The 15,169-nt window shown below is 35.3% G+C and overlaps 1 protein-coding gene across 4 annotated transcripts in view; it reads right to left on the reverse strand.

Moving 5' to 3' along the window:
* Positions 1-15,169, reverse strand: part of CEP290 (centrosomal protein 290) — a 61,773-nt gene that overhangs the window by 8,522 nt on the left and 38,082 nt on the right. For 3 of the 4 annotated variants that reach the window (XM_074574594.1, XM_074574584.1, XM_074574604.1), the window contains 15 exons: positions 14,873-15,094; positions 14,181-14,297; positions 13,043-13,188; positions 11,972-12,127; positions 11,256-11,379; positions 10,035-10,685; positions 8,915-9,049; positions 8,558-8,644; positions 6,698-6,862; positions 6,247-6,369; positions 5,757-5,920; positions 3,008-3,149; positions 1,200-1,273; positions 939-1,042; positions 182-288 (listed from right to left, as the gene is read on the reverse strand). In XM_074574594.1, coding sequence (XP_074430695.1) covers positions 182-288; positions 939-1,042; positions 1,200-1,273; positions 3,008-3,149; positions 5,757-5,920; positions 6,247-6,369; positions 6,698-6,862; positions 8,558-8,644; positions 8,915-9,049; positions 10,035-10,685; positions 11,256-11,379; positions 11,972-12,127; positions 13,043-13,188; positions 14,181-14,297; positions 14,873-15,094 — 2,517 coding nt within the window. The remainder of the gene's footprint in view (positions 1-181; positions 289-938; positions 1,043-1,199; positions 1,274-3,007; positions 3,150-5,756; positions 5,921-6,246; positions 6,370-6,697; positions 6,863-8,557; positions 8,645-8,914; positions 9,050-10,034; positions 10,686-11,255; positions 11,380-11,971; positions 12,128-13,042; positions 13,189-14,180; positions 14,298-14,872; positions 15,095-15,169) is intronic. The other variant, XM_074574616.1, reaches the window with a different exon arrangement.

Consider the following 15,169-nt stretch of genomic DNA (forward strand, 5'->3'; position numbering starts at 1 on the left):
ATATTCTTTGGAGACACAAAAATCTACCCATGAACAGCACAGCATGTTCACTAACAAAAAAAAATAGGTTTTATAAACATAATGTTCGAGAATAGACTTTGTGATAAAATATCAGTTTAGATATTAAACAGCTCTTTCTAGCTAACTGCAATTTTGCTCATTATCTTGCCTTGCAACTCACTTTTAATTGTTGTTTTTCCAACTCTGAGGCCTTCAGCCGTGTCTGGAGGTCAGCTACTTCTGTCATTAACTTGTCGTTTTTATCCTTCTCTACAATTTCATTATGTCCTGCAAAAATAATGAGAATTTGTTATAAAATTTAAGGTAATGACAATCAATGCCATGAATAATCTTGTTACAGTAATTCTCCATCTCCTGAAAGCTGAAACAGTTAAAGTGTGCAAACCCAATTGGTATCGAAAACCACCAAAAATTCAAATCATCTGGGCTTTTCTTTAGTTCTTGTACAAATTAGGTGCTGGTGTCTAGTTCCCATGACTGAATGCAATACTCCAACGGCCAGTCTATTAGGATACTTTTAAGAAATATGACATGTACAGTTTCTCTGAGTTAAATGCAGGAAGCTTGGAAATAACATAGTATAAGGATCTTTTTAATTATATTCATGATTCCAAGAGCGTTAACTTTTATTTTTTTCCCGGTCATACGGCAATGTGCTGCTCTGTAGTGCTCTGCGTTCCCCATGGGACTGATGCCTGCGAAGTCTTAAGTCATTCACAGAGCTGGTATCTGGAAAAAGACGCTCATTCTTTGGCAGCGTGGAACCCGAGGCAAAAGGGGAAAAATGAGGGTTTCAGTGAATGACCGACATTTTACAAGCAGTCTTTTGAGGTTTATAAAACAAATGGTGGTATCAAAAAACGGGTTTAGGCCCAAAATACAGGAAGATCTTTATTTTAGATATTGAAAATGATTACCGGCTGCAGGACCTTGACTTGTATATGTGTGTATGGGGTGCTTATAATCCTCCACCTGGTGAGCAAGTTCTGCTTTTTCTTTCTCTAATCGATTATTAGTTAATCTGTAATATAAAACAATTTTAGAATAATTTTTTTAAAAAAATTATTAAAATATTTTAGAATATAAAATATGCAACTAAAAATCTCAATGGCCATTTCCTGATCATTCTTATTTCGTTTATATTGGATGAAGTATTTATTTATTTAAAAGCACGTTACCTTAAAAGCTGGAGCTCCCTCATAAGGCTTTGCTCTGTCCTTGCACCTTCAGGAAAGTGTTTGAGAAGCTCCAGCTTAAAAGAAAAATTAAGAAAGTTGTACTCTTGAAAACAGTATCCATGGATAATGCTGTTCAGATGGAGTTCTCATTGATACAGGATTAAAAAATGAGTGAAACTAACACTAAGGATGTAACCAAGTATTAGGTTATCACAGAGGAAAAAAAAAACAGGTTCTACTGACAGTTTCCACCAAGCTACTTATCTACAGCCTTTTTAAAGTTAGTATAGATCATTGCTACATCTTTCATGAAGGGTGAAGAAAAAAGTACTCAAAAGTTAGATTTACAAAGAAAGATACGTAGCTACATTACCATAATTTATACATATGCTTAAGGAAGTGATATTTAAGTGCTTTAAAAATATTACTGACATGCTTATTTGCATACCTAGGTGTCCAAGTTCTTTTTAAACATAATATGAAAAGCTTGTGATTTTGCAATGAAAACCCAAATGAGTGTATGTTGACTAGAAATGACCTGCAGTCCTCAGTTGGACCAGGCCCCTAAGCAGAGGAGGAGTTGGCCTCTAGAAATGCCTTTCCCCAGAAGATGCAGGAGCAAAACATTAGTATTTTAAATACGAGACTATATACAGTTTTGGAATGCAGTGACAATTGATGAACTCTGATAAGGCTACTGTTAGCGATAGGCCTTTGTTCTATTACTACGTAAAACAGTAAGGATTTGGTTTTTTTCATAATCAGTCTCTTTCTTTGAAATGCTGTTAACCTTGACCACATCCCTGCATCAGTATTTGAGACACGAAAGAAACTGGGAAGTGTTGATCCAGAGCAACATCACGCAATGAAAGAATTTTATCTCTTAGTTTTGCTGCTGGTGTACGCTTCATGTTAATAATGCTGACTTTAAAAAAGGCAAAACAAGCAAGAATTAACAAAATAATTGTTTTATAGGACTCAATTCCACATTCTATTTATTGAACACATTTACTTGCTTACATAATATGATTTCCTATGTTGAAGTTTGTGTATTTGATACCTTACACTGAGAATGGCCAGTACACGATGTCTGGGGCAGAAAACCATGCACATATTAATTAATGAGAAGATAGAAACTAATCCAGGTGGATAGTCCTAGAGCTACATCTCTGGAGTGCCTAAACGCCAAAATTTTTTGATAGTAAAAGGCCATAATTTTTTGATCATAAAAGGCCATAATTTTTTGATACATCTTTTCAAAGGTACCCGAGTTTAAAATTCATCAACTCTTCCATGTATGGAATAATATTTGTAAGACTTACTAGGGACTGCATGCAAGAAGGCATACTGGAAATAGGATCCTAGAGATCCCCTTTAGGATGGCGAAGTCAATCCCCCAAAAAAGACCTCGAAGGAAGAGGGAAGTGCCCGTGGCAAACTCACTTGCAGTAAAGCTGCAAGTGAAGCTAGAAAGATTTTAAGACCATTTGAAGCATCTGCACATACAGGCTTTCATGTGATCAATGAAACTATAATTAAAAAAAAAAAAACAACGTACAGAAGAATACAATAGAAAAAATTAATTTTCCCCTAAGACTGCAGGTCAAGAATATATATTGATAATATGTAGTAAACTTCATTAGATGGCTAGAATATGTAATTGTACTATGGCAACTAGCACTGAAAAAACCTATAAAAGCATGGATTAGAGAAAAAAAAAAATGTATTCTGCCAATACAGACATCAGAAAGAAATTAATTAATATTAAGCAATCTATTCTCAGAGCCATCTGGCTAAATTTTACTCACTTGTTCTTTTAGATCTTGTAAGTTTTTTTCAGCATTGTGTTCACGTTCTGTTGCTTCCTGAAGCTGCCGTTTCAGGTCAGTAATACTTTGGGTTTTTTTAGCAATATCCATTTCCATTTCCTTCATCTTAGTTTCGTGCATCCTGGTAGTATTTTTATTTAGAGAAAGATAAGAGTAAAAGCTAATTTTTACAGAAATAGAGATTACAATATCTTCAGGAAATTAAATGCCATAAAATACACCCTGAAATATGTTTAGGGCATTGGCCTTGAAATAATCACTGCTCCTATTTATAAGTGAGCTGAAAGAAGCATAATGAAAAATACACTTTTAATGTTAGTATAAAGGTTTTTCCAAATGTCACATTTTTGTCGATCTCACTTTTTGTCTACACTTGATTAAAGTGGGACTGGAATCTTTTTATGGTATTGTACATAAGCCCCAAACTACCTCCTGCTAAAAACCTGCACATCTTTTTTTGATGCAGTGTGCACATTGGTCAGGTCTTACTTCAGTGTCATACCTTTGACAGTATTTTTCTTATGATTTCATAATGTATGGAAAATAATATAGTAAGAAAAGGGCTACTACAGATACAGAAGATGAAGACCCCAAAGGCAAAAACATTCTACAAAAAATTATGTTTACCCTGGAGAAACAGCACTCTGAGGAGGATTCCGTTTTGCTTTGAGCTGTACGAGGCTACAAATGAGTTTTTGCGGAATCACTGAAATGTTGGTTGGAAGGTACCTCTGGAGATCATGTAGTCTACTCTCCCATCTGAAGTGGGTTTTCAGATAGCGATACGACCTCCAGCATCTTGCTACCTGCCAGAGAGCCTTCTGAAGGATCGCTTGACGGCACCTTTGTCCGTCCGATCAAATACTTTGTATTACCACGTACCTGCTTTGGAAGATGTGCTGGGGAGGGGGATTGCAAGTTCAAGTGCCCCAATGAGCTCCTCTAGGTCTGTAATGCCTTAAAGTTACTCACTCACTTTAAAATCACGTTAAAGTAAATGCAAATAAAAGTTTTGATTCACACCAGTTGAAACAGGCAAGTACAATCAGGCACAACTGCATGTTTTATATCTATCTATACACAACTGCCTATCTGGAGCAACTAAATAGAGCTAAGTGGAAATGTTTTTCAATGAGGTGGAGAACTAAAAGAAAAACTATATTCAAGCTACCGAGCCGATATGCTAGCTGTTAAGAGCCTACTGTCTTCACTGCATGTTTCTGTCCTCCTCCCATGGCTGGCAGCCAGTTTGGCCCTCCTTACTGACGCTAAATATGGCTGTCATCTGACCTCGCATAGAGACATTTTACCTCACTAAATAGTGAGGGGGACGGTTGGGGGGGAAAAAAAAAAAAAAGAAAAAAAAAAAAGGAATGGCTTTCTGAAGTCTCAGTGAAGTGAAATGTCTCAGCAGTATGTGAGAGAAGCACTAGAACTCCCCCAAGGGATCCTGTGGGAAGTGGGTAAAATCTTGGACTTCAGCAGATAGACTATTCAACAGCTAATTAAGATGAAATCAGACAAGTCTCTTGTCCATCTGATATTCTGCCCTAGTAAGGTTGCTGACAGAGATTCTGGTTTTGTAGACACTTTTCGCCTCTGTTTACAACTGTTACTTTTGCAACATGTCATCTTATTTCTTCCTGAGGATGTTCAGGACTAAATATTCCCAAAAATTTGCTCTCTTATATCCTTATGCAGGACACAGGCTGTTTATTTCTCTTAATGGCATAAGCATTGTTTCGTTTTCTTGACCTTTTCTGAGACAGGGCAGTACAGGAGATGATAGCCAATTAAAAACTCTTGCCTCAAGAGGGGTAAGATTCTCCTTCCTTGTCCACTTTGATGAATCACAGGCAAAATTGAAATCGGCATCATAAAATTTTGTTTTATGATGGACATAGTGGACATATGATGGAATAAACTTTGCTCCATGTTGAGTGATGCAAGCGATACTTGAATTTTAAAACTGATAGGTAGCTTTCAGATAACTTATTGGTAAAGAGTTGTAGATATTTACTATTATTACCAAACCAAAAATGATTTTGGATATTGATTTCAAAGTCTGAGTTTTATCTAAAAATCTAGGAAACGGCAATTCCCACACTTCACTTTATATGTTGGAAAAGATAGCCCAGCACTAGTGTCCGAGTTTTTCTCCCTTACACATCCCAAGAAGTACAGAAATCCCAGTGGGTTTTCTAACGCAATCTCTGCGTATTCACGTGGTTAAAGATAGATTCAAATGCAGCCAAGCTGGAAAATGCAGGTTGCTGGCTTCCAGGTTTTTAGATTGTTATCAGTCTGCTTGCTAAGGTACTGAAATACTTTCTATGTTCAGCAAAAATGCTGACGTTATTCCACAAAGCACAAATACAATACATTTAAGCAGCAAGGAACACAATATACTTCCATTACCAGAACTATACAAAAGCCTACAGCTGATCAGAAGAAGAGAGGTAAGTAACTGGGTACTGTACAGAAGCAGCTAACAAGGCCAGTAATTAAGGACACTGGACCTCTGCTGGGTTCATATCAGAGACCTTTATACTGATTCTACATACTAGCATAGAATAAAACAAAAAATATGGATAATAGAAAACTATCTTCAAAAGAGGAGAGAAAAACTATGAAAATGAATGTCTAATTTGTTTGCTAACATTTAAAGAGGATTTAAGACTGAATTAACACTTGGGTTTATCTTCCTTACTTCATTCTCAATTCCTACCTTGCTACAACAACAGACTTCCAGCTTTTGCTGTCAGCTCCGTCTAACTGGCTCTCAGCCAAATTTAGCCTCTTCACGGTTTCCTCCAGCTGTACAGTTAACTTCTCATTTAATATCTCCAAGTTATTCTTCGCTATTCGTAGCTTCTCTCCACTGTCAGCTTCCTATTGTTCAATAAAAGCAAAGGTTCATGGAATAGTTAACCTCACATGAAGCACAGGGTTATCTAAAATGATGCTGAGATAGGGTCTGTGCTGTATTAGATGAAAACAGTGCATCCAAGATCATTAGCACAACAACATCCCCAAATTCTGTCTTGTGTGCTCCTTGGATGTCTCCTCTCCACACGATTAAAAATTCTGTCATAGGAGTGCTTAGAAAAGCATCCATTCCATATGAACCATTTAAAACAAAACAAAACAAAACAAAACAGATACTTGGCACAACCAGTAACTAATGGAAATAAAGGGATGCATCGCAATGATCATACCTTTTTCAGTTCTTTACGCAGCCTCTCATTTTCAGCAATGACTTTTTCCATTCCTTTGGTTTTAGATTCATAATGCATACTCAGCTGGCCCCCCAAATGAAGTTTCATTTTCTCCATTTCAGCCTAAATATCAAACAGGTTGTTAAAACACATATTGATTGCTTAGTAGAAAATTTCAGGTTTCCATTTTTAAAGCACAGCATAGTTGCATCTAGCCAGCACAGTGAACATCAGATATTTAAATATATCCCTGAAGGTACAGAGTACCTTTACGTAAATCATGCAGTATATTATGCTGAAGTGTTTTGGTTTTGTGTTCTACACGTTTTGTATTTGCTATTTTCAAAACACCTGTGCCAATCAATGTCAACAACAGGTTTGCTGCTCCATGTTCCTACTAACTTGCATATAAACTGCTATCTAAATATAGTTATTGGAGACAAATCAGTACCTTTAGCCTCTCGTTTTCCTGTTCAAGACTAAGTAATTTCTCATTAGAAACCACAGCTTGAGCTTTCTTCAGATCTTCATTTTCTCTTTGGACTCTCTCTACAACCTTTTTCATTAAACCGATTGTTTTTTCTAGTTCTGGGACTGTCTTTCCACTTCTGCCAGCCTATAGAGAAGGAAAAAAAAAGTGAGAGGAAGTAAACAGTTCATCTTAACATTCTGAGATACTCCAAACCTTACTTTATCGCTTATTTTCCCACTGCAATTTATAAAAAAGATGCTATATTTTGGTGTGACTTGAACCTTAAATTTCTTGCATACTTAGGTCCCTAAAATGTCTAGTGATATATTCACCCCCAAGGGCAACATATCAGCTCCTTCATTTTCTGCATTACCCAAGAAAGCTGCGGTTAGTATCAAAACCTGCTGCGCTTTATCAACTAAACTGAAACATTACGAAAATCAATCAAAATACTAGGTTTTTTTAGCTTTAATTATAGAGCAAGATCCATCAGACCATGCAATTGCTTGAATGCTAATACTTTTTGATGGGAAAACAAAATATGAATGGCTGGGAGCTTGAGAGAGGAAAAGAGGCCCCTTTTTTAGCAACCATAATTCTGCTGGATTAAAGTGACAGAAAAACTACATCTTAAAGCATGGGTAAATCTTCTCCCTTTACCAAAGCACATATTCTCCTTACAGAGTGATAAATAAATAAATAAATATGGGGAAAAAAGTTTGTATTTCTCCATTTTTCTTCTTTCACTATGTTCATTTATGAGGTAGAAAAGCTGTTAAAGGGTGTTCAAATGCATTTATTTTCTCATCATCTTTGTAGTGGCTGTTTTCCCCAGCAATAATAATTTAAAGATGCTGCTGTTTCTAGTTCTGGGCCCATAAGTACCAAGCCTCCTCTTCTTTCTGCAGAGGTAAGGAGCACAGTACAGTGAAAAATGCAGAAGATTTTACTCCCTGGAGCTCTACATAAGGCAATATAGTGATGAAGTTTTGGAAGTAAAAATGACTTATTCTTTCTTCTCTAAAAGAACCGGAGGGATTAGGAGGTTTGTGTTGGTACACAGCAGAGTTAAAGAAAAACCTCTGTCAGATCTTGGTGCCTGAAAAGAGAGGAAGATTCAGAATTTGCTGCCTCCTCAGAACCTTTGTATGAAACAGTTTTATAAACCGAATTTCCTTATCCAAAAAGTACCACTGTATAAGAGATAGGCAGATACACAAGCAGTCCATGCAAGGTAAAAGAACAGGAAATGCAGAGTCTTTTCCAGGTATGCAGAACTCATTTTCCTTGTATAGAGAAAGAGCTATTGAAGGCACTTTATTAAGTCAGTTTTCTTTAAAAGGTTGCACAAATAGTTTGACAAGTTAGTGGCAAGAGTCACTTGCCAGTCACCAGCCCACAAAAGTCAGTGGGCACTGCTGAAGCCTTTTTTCCCCTGTAACTTCTGAAAAATTGCTCTATTAAAGTAGCTAACAGTAGCTAGGGTAAATTTTAATTGTGTTATCTTGCAACAAACAAACAAAAAACTTCACTAACAGTAACTTACACTTTCTAACATCTGCATCAAATCAAAATCCTATCTTTTAAATCATAAAGCTGTAACCATATTATGCATTTACATAAATACATGAATATAATTTTAATTGTTAGTGTAGCTCCAGTCCTTCTAATGGTCCTATTAACTGAATTTCATTAATTTATTATAGCATTTGGCAATAAAATAAACAAGTAAAACCAATTCCTTTTTGCTTTTAGTTGATTGCAAATATTATAGCTTTAATAAAATACTGTATTTTGGTTTCATTTACTTATGATGAAAAATGCTGTTATAATCCTCACCCCTCTAATGCTGCCCAGCTTCCGTTCAACATCTGCTTTCTCTTTTTTGAGAAGTTCACACATTTCTTTCAAGTCACCTACTTGGTCCTAAAAAAGCAAAGTAATACGCACCTTATTTAGATTTCAAATTGAGGTGAACAGTAACAAAATTACAGTTGGTTTACTTTGAAAACTATAAAGAGAAAACAATTTCCCATCACGATGACATTTTTCATCATTTCTACCAGCATTCAACCTTCCCATCTTCCATAAAACCATGCAAAACTTACAGTATATATAGAAAAGATATCCATTTCTTCTTAAGCAATCCCCTAACCTGTGTCAGGGTAAAGGGCACTAAACATAAAAAGATGTTACCTTTAGTCTTGGCAAATCTCTATTGGCCTGTTCTAGCTGGAATCTTAGCTCAACGTTTTCAGATGACAATCTTAAATTTTCCTTTAAAACTTCTTGTTCTCTTCGATATTGATCATCTGATCCTATTCCTGATGTCTTAAGAAAACAGAGAGGAAAGAAATTATGAAGTGGTAATGCACTATTCATTATATCAATTGTAGCTGATAAAGAGCAACAGAGAATTAGTATTTTTCACAGAAATAAAATGGATGACAGTTGTATCACCAGTTTTGATCTAATCTGCTCTGATTTAACTCCTTCTCTTACATTTTCTAAACTTGCTTAACCTTTAGCAGAAGTATACAAATCAGTGTAAACTAGTAAAAATGTTATCAAGCCAAAATTAACTCTCAAACTAATGGGTAGAAATAAATAACAAAGACTAAAAGACAAAAAAGGTACTAAGTGAAGTAAGCTGTGACACTGTACCTGTGAACAGCATCTAATTTTAAGGACATATTCTGATAATTTAAGGACAAATTCTGATAACTAGAGTATATAACTCTAGTTCTTACTCTGTTAGTTCCTACAATCTAAAGTCTTTATCCATAGAGGCTAGTAATTTCTATTACATTAAGAGTGCTTTGCATGCCTTATATTGCCTATTCCAGTCATAAGTATACGGTAAATTATTATGCCTGACTAGTAAAGAGTAAAACCTTTTGATGATATAATAATCAGCAGTTTTTACTTATGTAATTATGGAATTAACCGTATGATCCATCCATCACTAATAACGATAGAAATAAAGTAGTTGTTTCAATAAAGCATATTTTTTCTTAGTGTAAGTAATAACACATTATCAGTCTCTTAAATAACAAAGGTCATCAATCAGCTGCATGTATATTATGATTCTGTGTAAACTTGCTGGATCAAAATTTTAGAATTGACAGTAGCCTACTTGTGAGCTGACATGCATGCCTATCATTAAAGTATAAGGTTTGCTTTATGGACCACTTGGTGATTACTTCAATATCCCTGCAGACCATGCATAGGAAACCACTGCATTATCAAGATCAACCCAGTCTATTTCTACATCATTCTACAGCAGAAATGCTAGAGGAGTGCTACAGTATCAAACCTCAGGCATTTCACACAATTCTGGGGTTGTTTCATGCCTCTCTGTACCACTTCGGTAAGTTTCACGTTTATCCTCTGCAGTGTGTTGATTCATTTCATTATTCATATTTATTTTTTCTGCTTCATAGTCATTAGCTTGATTAGAAAGTTCCCCTGAATCAGACTGATTGCAGCTCATTCTGTCAGTAAAAGGCTCTTCTACACTTTCTTCTTCATCAACATTTGATTGCTGGAGTATTTCTTGCTTCCTCTCCTCTTCTTCAAACTCCTCATTGAGTTTTCCATTTTCAGGTTGGGTTATATTTTCTTCTTTTTCACTACAGTTCTCTTCATCAGCTTGAGCTATATTTTTGTTTTTCAAGCCTTCCCTAGAAATATCTGCATCCTTGCATTTCTTGCTATCTTCAAGCTGCAGCTCAGGAGACACTTCTGTGCTTGCATCCACAGTAGCTTCATGGCCTTCGTTATACATGATGCATGTTTGCATGCCTGCTTCCTCATCTATTTCACTGCCATCAGTGATGCTATGATTAGTCTGATGTTTGATTTCATCCCTATTTGAAAGAGATTTCTTTTGAAGGGAATTCAAATACTTTTGTTTACTGATACTGATAGGAACAGACTTTGTCAGTTCAGTTTGGTCACATGTACTCTGATTCAAGTTGAAGACAGAATGAAGCATGAAAGAAAAGCAGAAGACAGTAAAACAAAACAGGAAATAAAGAAACATGGAATGTTAAATCTATTTCTGAAAAGATTAAGATAACCGAATAATGCAATATTTGCAACATAATGAACCTTGTAAAAATCAAAACACAACAAAAACACCTAATGTAACTGAAATGCAGCTCAGTATTTCCCCAAACTCTGCGTATCCCAAATTTTCAACCAATATGAAATATAAAAGTAGTCTCTCTATTGCAGACTCACATATTTAAAAATACATATTCCTTATTTCTCCACATATGCTAGGATGTTGAATATTTCAGTTTCTACCTTTAGAACACAGAAACTGTAAGTTTTGTTGGGGTTTTTTGGGGGGGGGATTGTTTTGTTGTGTTTTTTTTAAAAAACAACTAAAAGCCAAGTATTTCGTATCCTGTTCTAGAATAGTAGCATTTCTAATAAAGTCAGCTAAATGACACAGATTACCATGGATAACAAATACCTTTGTTAAGTAGGTGTGATTCCTCTAGGTAATATGGTTACATTATCAACTTACCGAGGGTCTAGAATATGTCTCTCTCGAACATTGTCTCTGCAATGCATGAAGCTTTTCCTGGAGGTATTGATTTTTTAAATATAATTCTTCTACAACAGAATCTCGTGGGATTGCTTGCTGTGTTCTACATCAAAAAATGAATCAAGCCAAAACAAAGAAATGGCTATTAAATGCAGAAAAACATCCGTTGACGTAAAACAAACATGAATTTCTGGATTACTAGACTGGGTTTTCTAATATTAGCTATTCTAAATCAATGTCAGCCATATACACTATTTCAACTAATCCCCATGAATCAGAAGTACTTACTTTGGCAAAAGGAATCTGCTCTCTTGAGATGTGTACAGCTTCTATTACTCAGGTACAGTGTCCACTGTGACAGTGGACATGCTGATTAAGAATACACTCCTTAACTGCAACTGAGTTCCAGTAACTTTCCCCAACTCTAAATTTTACTTGTAATTTTGCAGAATAGGAGCCAATGTTTTTCATATTATTTAGCTTTTAAGAACAGTGAACCAATGCTGCATATTCTCTGAACATGCACAACTGTTCCCAAGCAGCTTTAAGTTTGCTTGTCACGATTTTTGAAACTCCTGTCTGTTTTTTTCCTTATTGACTCGGGTGGTCTAACAGAGACCATCAATCTCTTTCCACGGATTTTTTTCTCATTTAGACCTTTTAGTTTTTATAGATTCTTTTGAAATGCCTCTCACCTCATGTGAGCAACTTCATTTTCTAAATCTAGATTCCGTTTTCTTAGTTCTTCCAGTTCTTTTTCGGTCTCTGAGGCTCTTACTCCAACAACACGGTCAACAGTGACACCAGTAGTTTTCAGTTTCTTCTGTAGAACAATTTTCTCTTTTTCAGTCCTGCAACATCCAGTAAATTTGCATTTAAAACTTTATTTGCTAACTTGTTTTCTTTAGGAGAAAATATCTTCTGCCTTAAAGAATCCACATTTGCAATTTATTTGCTGACTGAACCACACCCCCTTTTCTGTTTAATAAGGTTACCTTACAGACAGCACAGCTTTACATAAAAAAAAAAAAAAAACGGAAAAAACAACAACCCAAACCTGGAAAAACATTAAGTTTAAAATGAACATTAAGTCAGTATCATGCATGTCATAAACCACTTGCTGGTCTTGCCTGTGTTTTATGTGAAATTCATGCAAGACTTACTGAGAATAAATGCCATTTTGAAGCCGTTTCAAACCACAATCTACCAACAGCTACAATCACCATCACAGTTTCCTTTCTCTTCTGTATCTTTTATCAGTAAAACCCCACCATTCCTGTACTGAAGTAAATGTAACATTTGCAGATGTTTTGCGCATGTGTTTTTTTTTTAAAGGCTTCTATCACACAATCCTAGAACGGTCAGTACTGCAGTAGCAACTTCGTGTTAACAGTAGCACCGCATCCAGCCCTAGCAATCTTATTAAATAGCACAGCGGTGAGAAACAGCCTGTCTTCATAAAGCTGTTATTTGTTTCATGGGACTAAGAGAATGCTATATACAAGAAGCATAATAAAGAACTTAAATCAGTTTTATTCAGAGACAACTTATTCTAGTAAAGGTTGTTGGCTTCTACAAGGGAAAGGATACTAGAGGAGTAGTCTGTTGGTTGAAAATTAGCTAATCCTTTTAATCTCAATAGCAATGTCAAATTCTAGACATCAATCTTATAAACATAACAAACTGTTATAATTATTACACGGCAAACATATCTGGACTTCCCTTATGTCCTCATTTTGTATCTGAATCTATTAAAACCAACTCACTTGGTATAAATTTCCTTCAATGTATTCAGCTGTTTGGCTAAAGCATCTGCTTCTTTTTCCTTTTCCCTTAGTTTGCTCCGCAATCCTTCCATTTTGATTTGCCATTTTTTACCTTCTTCCCATCTTATTATTTCCTCTTTGGAGGTCTGTGAAGCACATAAACAATTTATGTATTTCTTTTTGATTTTTTTTTTCTTAAAGCAAAATAAGCAAACATGTTAGAAAACCAAGAATGATGTATTCTTCATCTATCAATTTAAAACATGATGCCATAGTAGTTGTATAAAAATAGCAGGCTCAGATGGATACCTTAAGTATGCTGTAGTGGCTGGTGTATAAAGCTCATGAAGTTTCATGCTATTAACAAATTCTTCCTTAACTTTTAATATTAATTTTACAAAAAAAGGAGTGACACATTTTATGGAATTAGAGATGCTAATGCAATGTAGCCTTTTACTTTGAATTACACATTAGTAAAGACAGATTAAAGAAAAAGAAGTATTTTTCTAGGTCAATTTACAGCAGATCTGTCTTCTGCAGCTCACCAGGAGTTTATATGCCCCTGCTGCACAGCTGTACAATTAGTCATTGTAGTTTATTTTTTCCTATGATAAATGGAATCTCTACTTAAAGTTACAACTCCCTAACTATAAATTATTAATCAGTTAAAATCTGTATCTATATGGTCACAAATGGCTACTGAAAAATCACAGCCAATATTCCTATAAGTATTCTTCACTACTGTGAAGAATAATCACTCATACAGACATCACTCCTTTTCGGATTCCCACTTTTGCTCCAAAGTACTTCACGTTTTAATCACTGCATTGATTTTGCAAATGCACATGTGACAGCACTTATGTAATCAATTGCACTGCTACCTATAAAATCTTAGTTTTCTCAGATTTGTATTGGATCTTTAATTCTACAAAAAGGGCAGGAAAGATTAACCTATCAGTAGGAAGCAGCAAGAGCAGTAACAAAGAGCATGGAGAACATGAAGAAGCTATATTCATGAAACCGCTTTTCTTCTGATCAAGGTTGGTGGTTGGTTTTTTTTGGAGGCAACAGGGAGAGCTGAAGTGCCAACACCTAGGCTGATGATGCCTTTCAAAGCCATGCTCTAAATATCACATACCTTGTCTTCTCTTACACCCTTTTGTTCTGTTTCTTCACATTTTTTCTCAAGTTCACTTTCCAACTTCTTAATTTTTTTCTGAAGTGCATCTACCAGATTTTGCTCATCAGCTTTGCTCTGAAAAATTACAAACTTTCACAAACTTGAAGTTTAATGACCACTACCTAAGTATTTTTCCCCACTCAAAAAATAAGGATTCAATTCAAATTGGTAGAATATAGCTTACAAACCAAATGACCTATTGAAAATTACCTTTAAATTATTAAAGTATTGGAAGGTAACTTTGCATTCTAAAATGAATGATGAGCAAATAGGTGACTAAGAAAAAAATAAAATAGACAATTCTACTCTAAATCCTTAACTTTTTTTCTGAAAGGGGAAATAAGGACAGCCAGGAAGATCATAAAATTCCACTTTTCAAAGAAGCTTTAAAAGTGGTGATTCAACTCCTCGGACTCTTTCAAAATTATTTCAAATAGCAAGTATTTTTCAGTCTCTTCCTTTAATTTGAGGCATGCTTCCAACAGCAAAAGCTAATAGCTCATACTGACGAGCTGACAAGCAAACATAAATTTTTAAATTATGTGTAAGTCTCAATGCCTGCCAAAAGTACTTAATCTTCTCCCCCAAACCCAGTACATCTATGCAGAAACTTGACCGAGATCAAATATGTTTTTAAAAATCACTTCTACCTGAATGCTACTGCTTAGCCTCTTAATCCGTTTCTTCAGTTCTTCATTTTCTTTTTCTATTTCATTTTTTTCTCTCAGCATTTTAGCAAATGTTTTTTGTTTTCTCTGGAGTTCTTGGTTCAGCTCATCCCTTTCATCAGTCAAAGAACTTTCCCTGGTTTTACTTATTTTAAGGTTATATGTAAGTTTTGTAATCTGATTATTTAATTCCTCTATCTGTGTCTAGAAGAAAACAAACAAACAAAACAGCAAACCCCCAAAATCAGGACTATCAACAATACAGCAATGCAATACAAT

The sequence above is a fragment of the Larus michahellis genome, chromosome 1 (genome assembly GCF_964199755.1).
Source record: "Larus michahellis chromosome 1, bLarMic1.1, whole genome shotgun sequence".
Lineage (NCBI taxonomy): Eukaryota > Metazoa > Chordata > Aves > Charadriiformes > Laridae > Larus > Larus michahellis.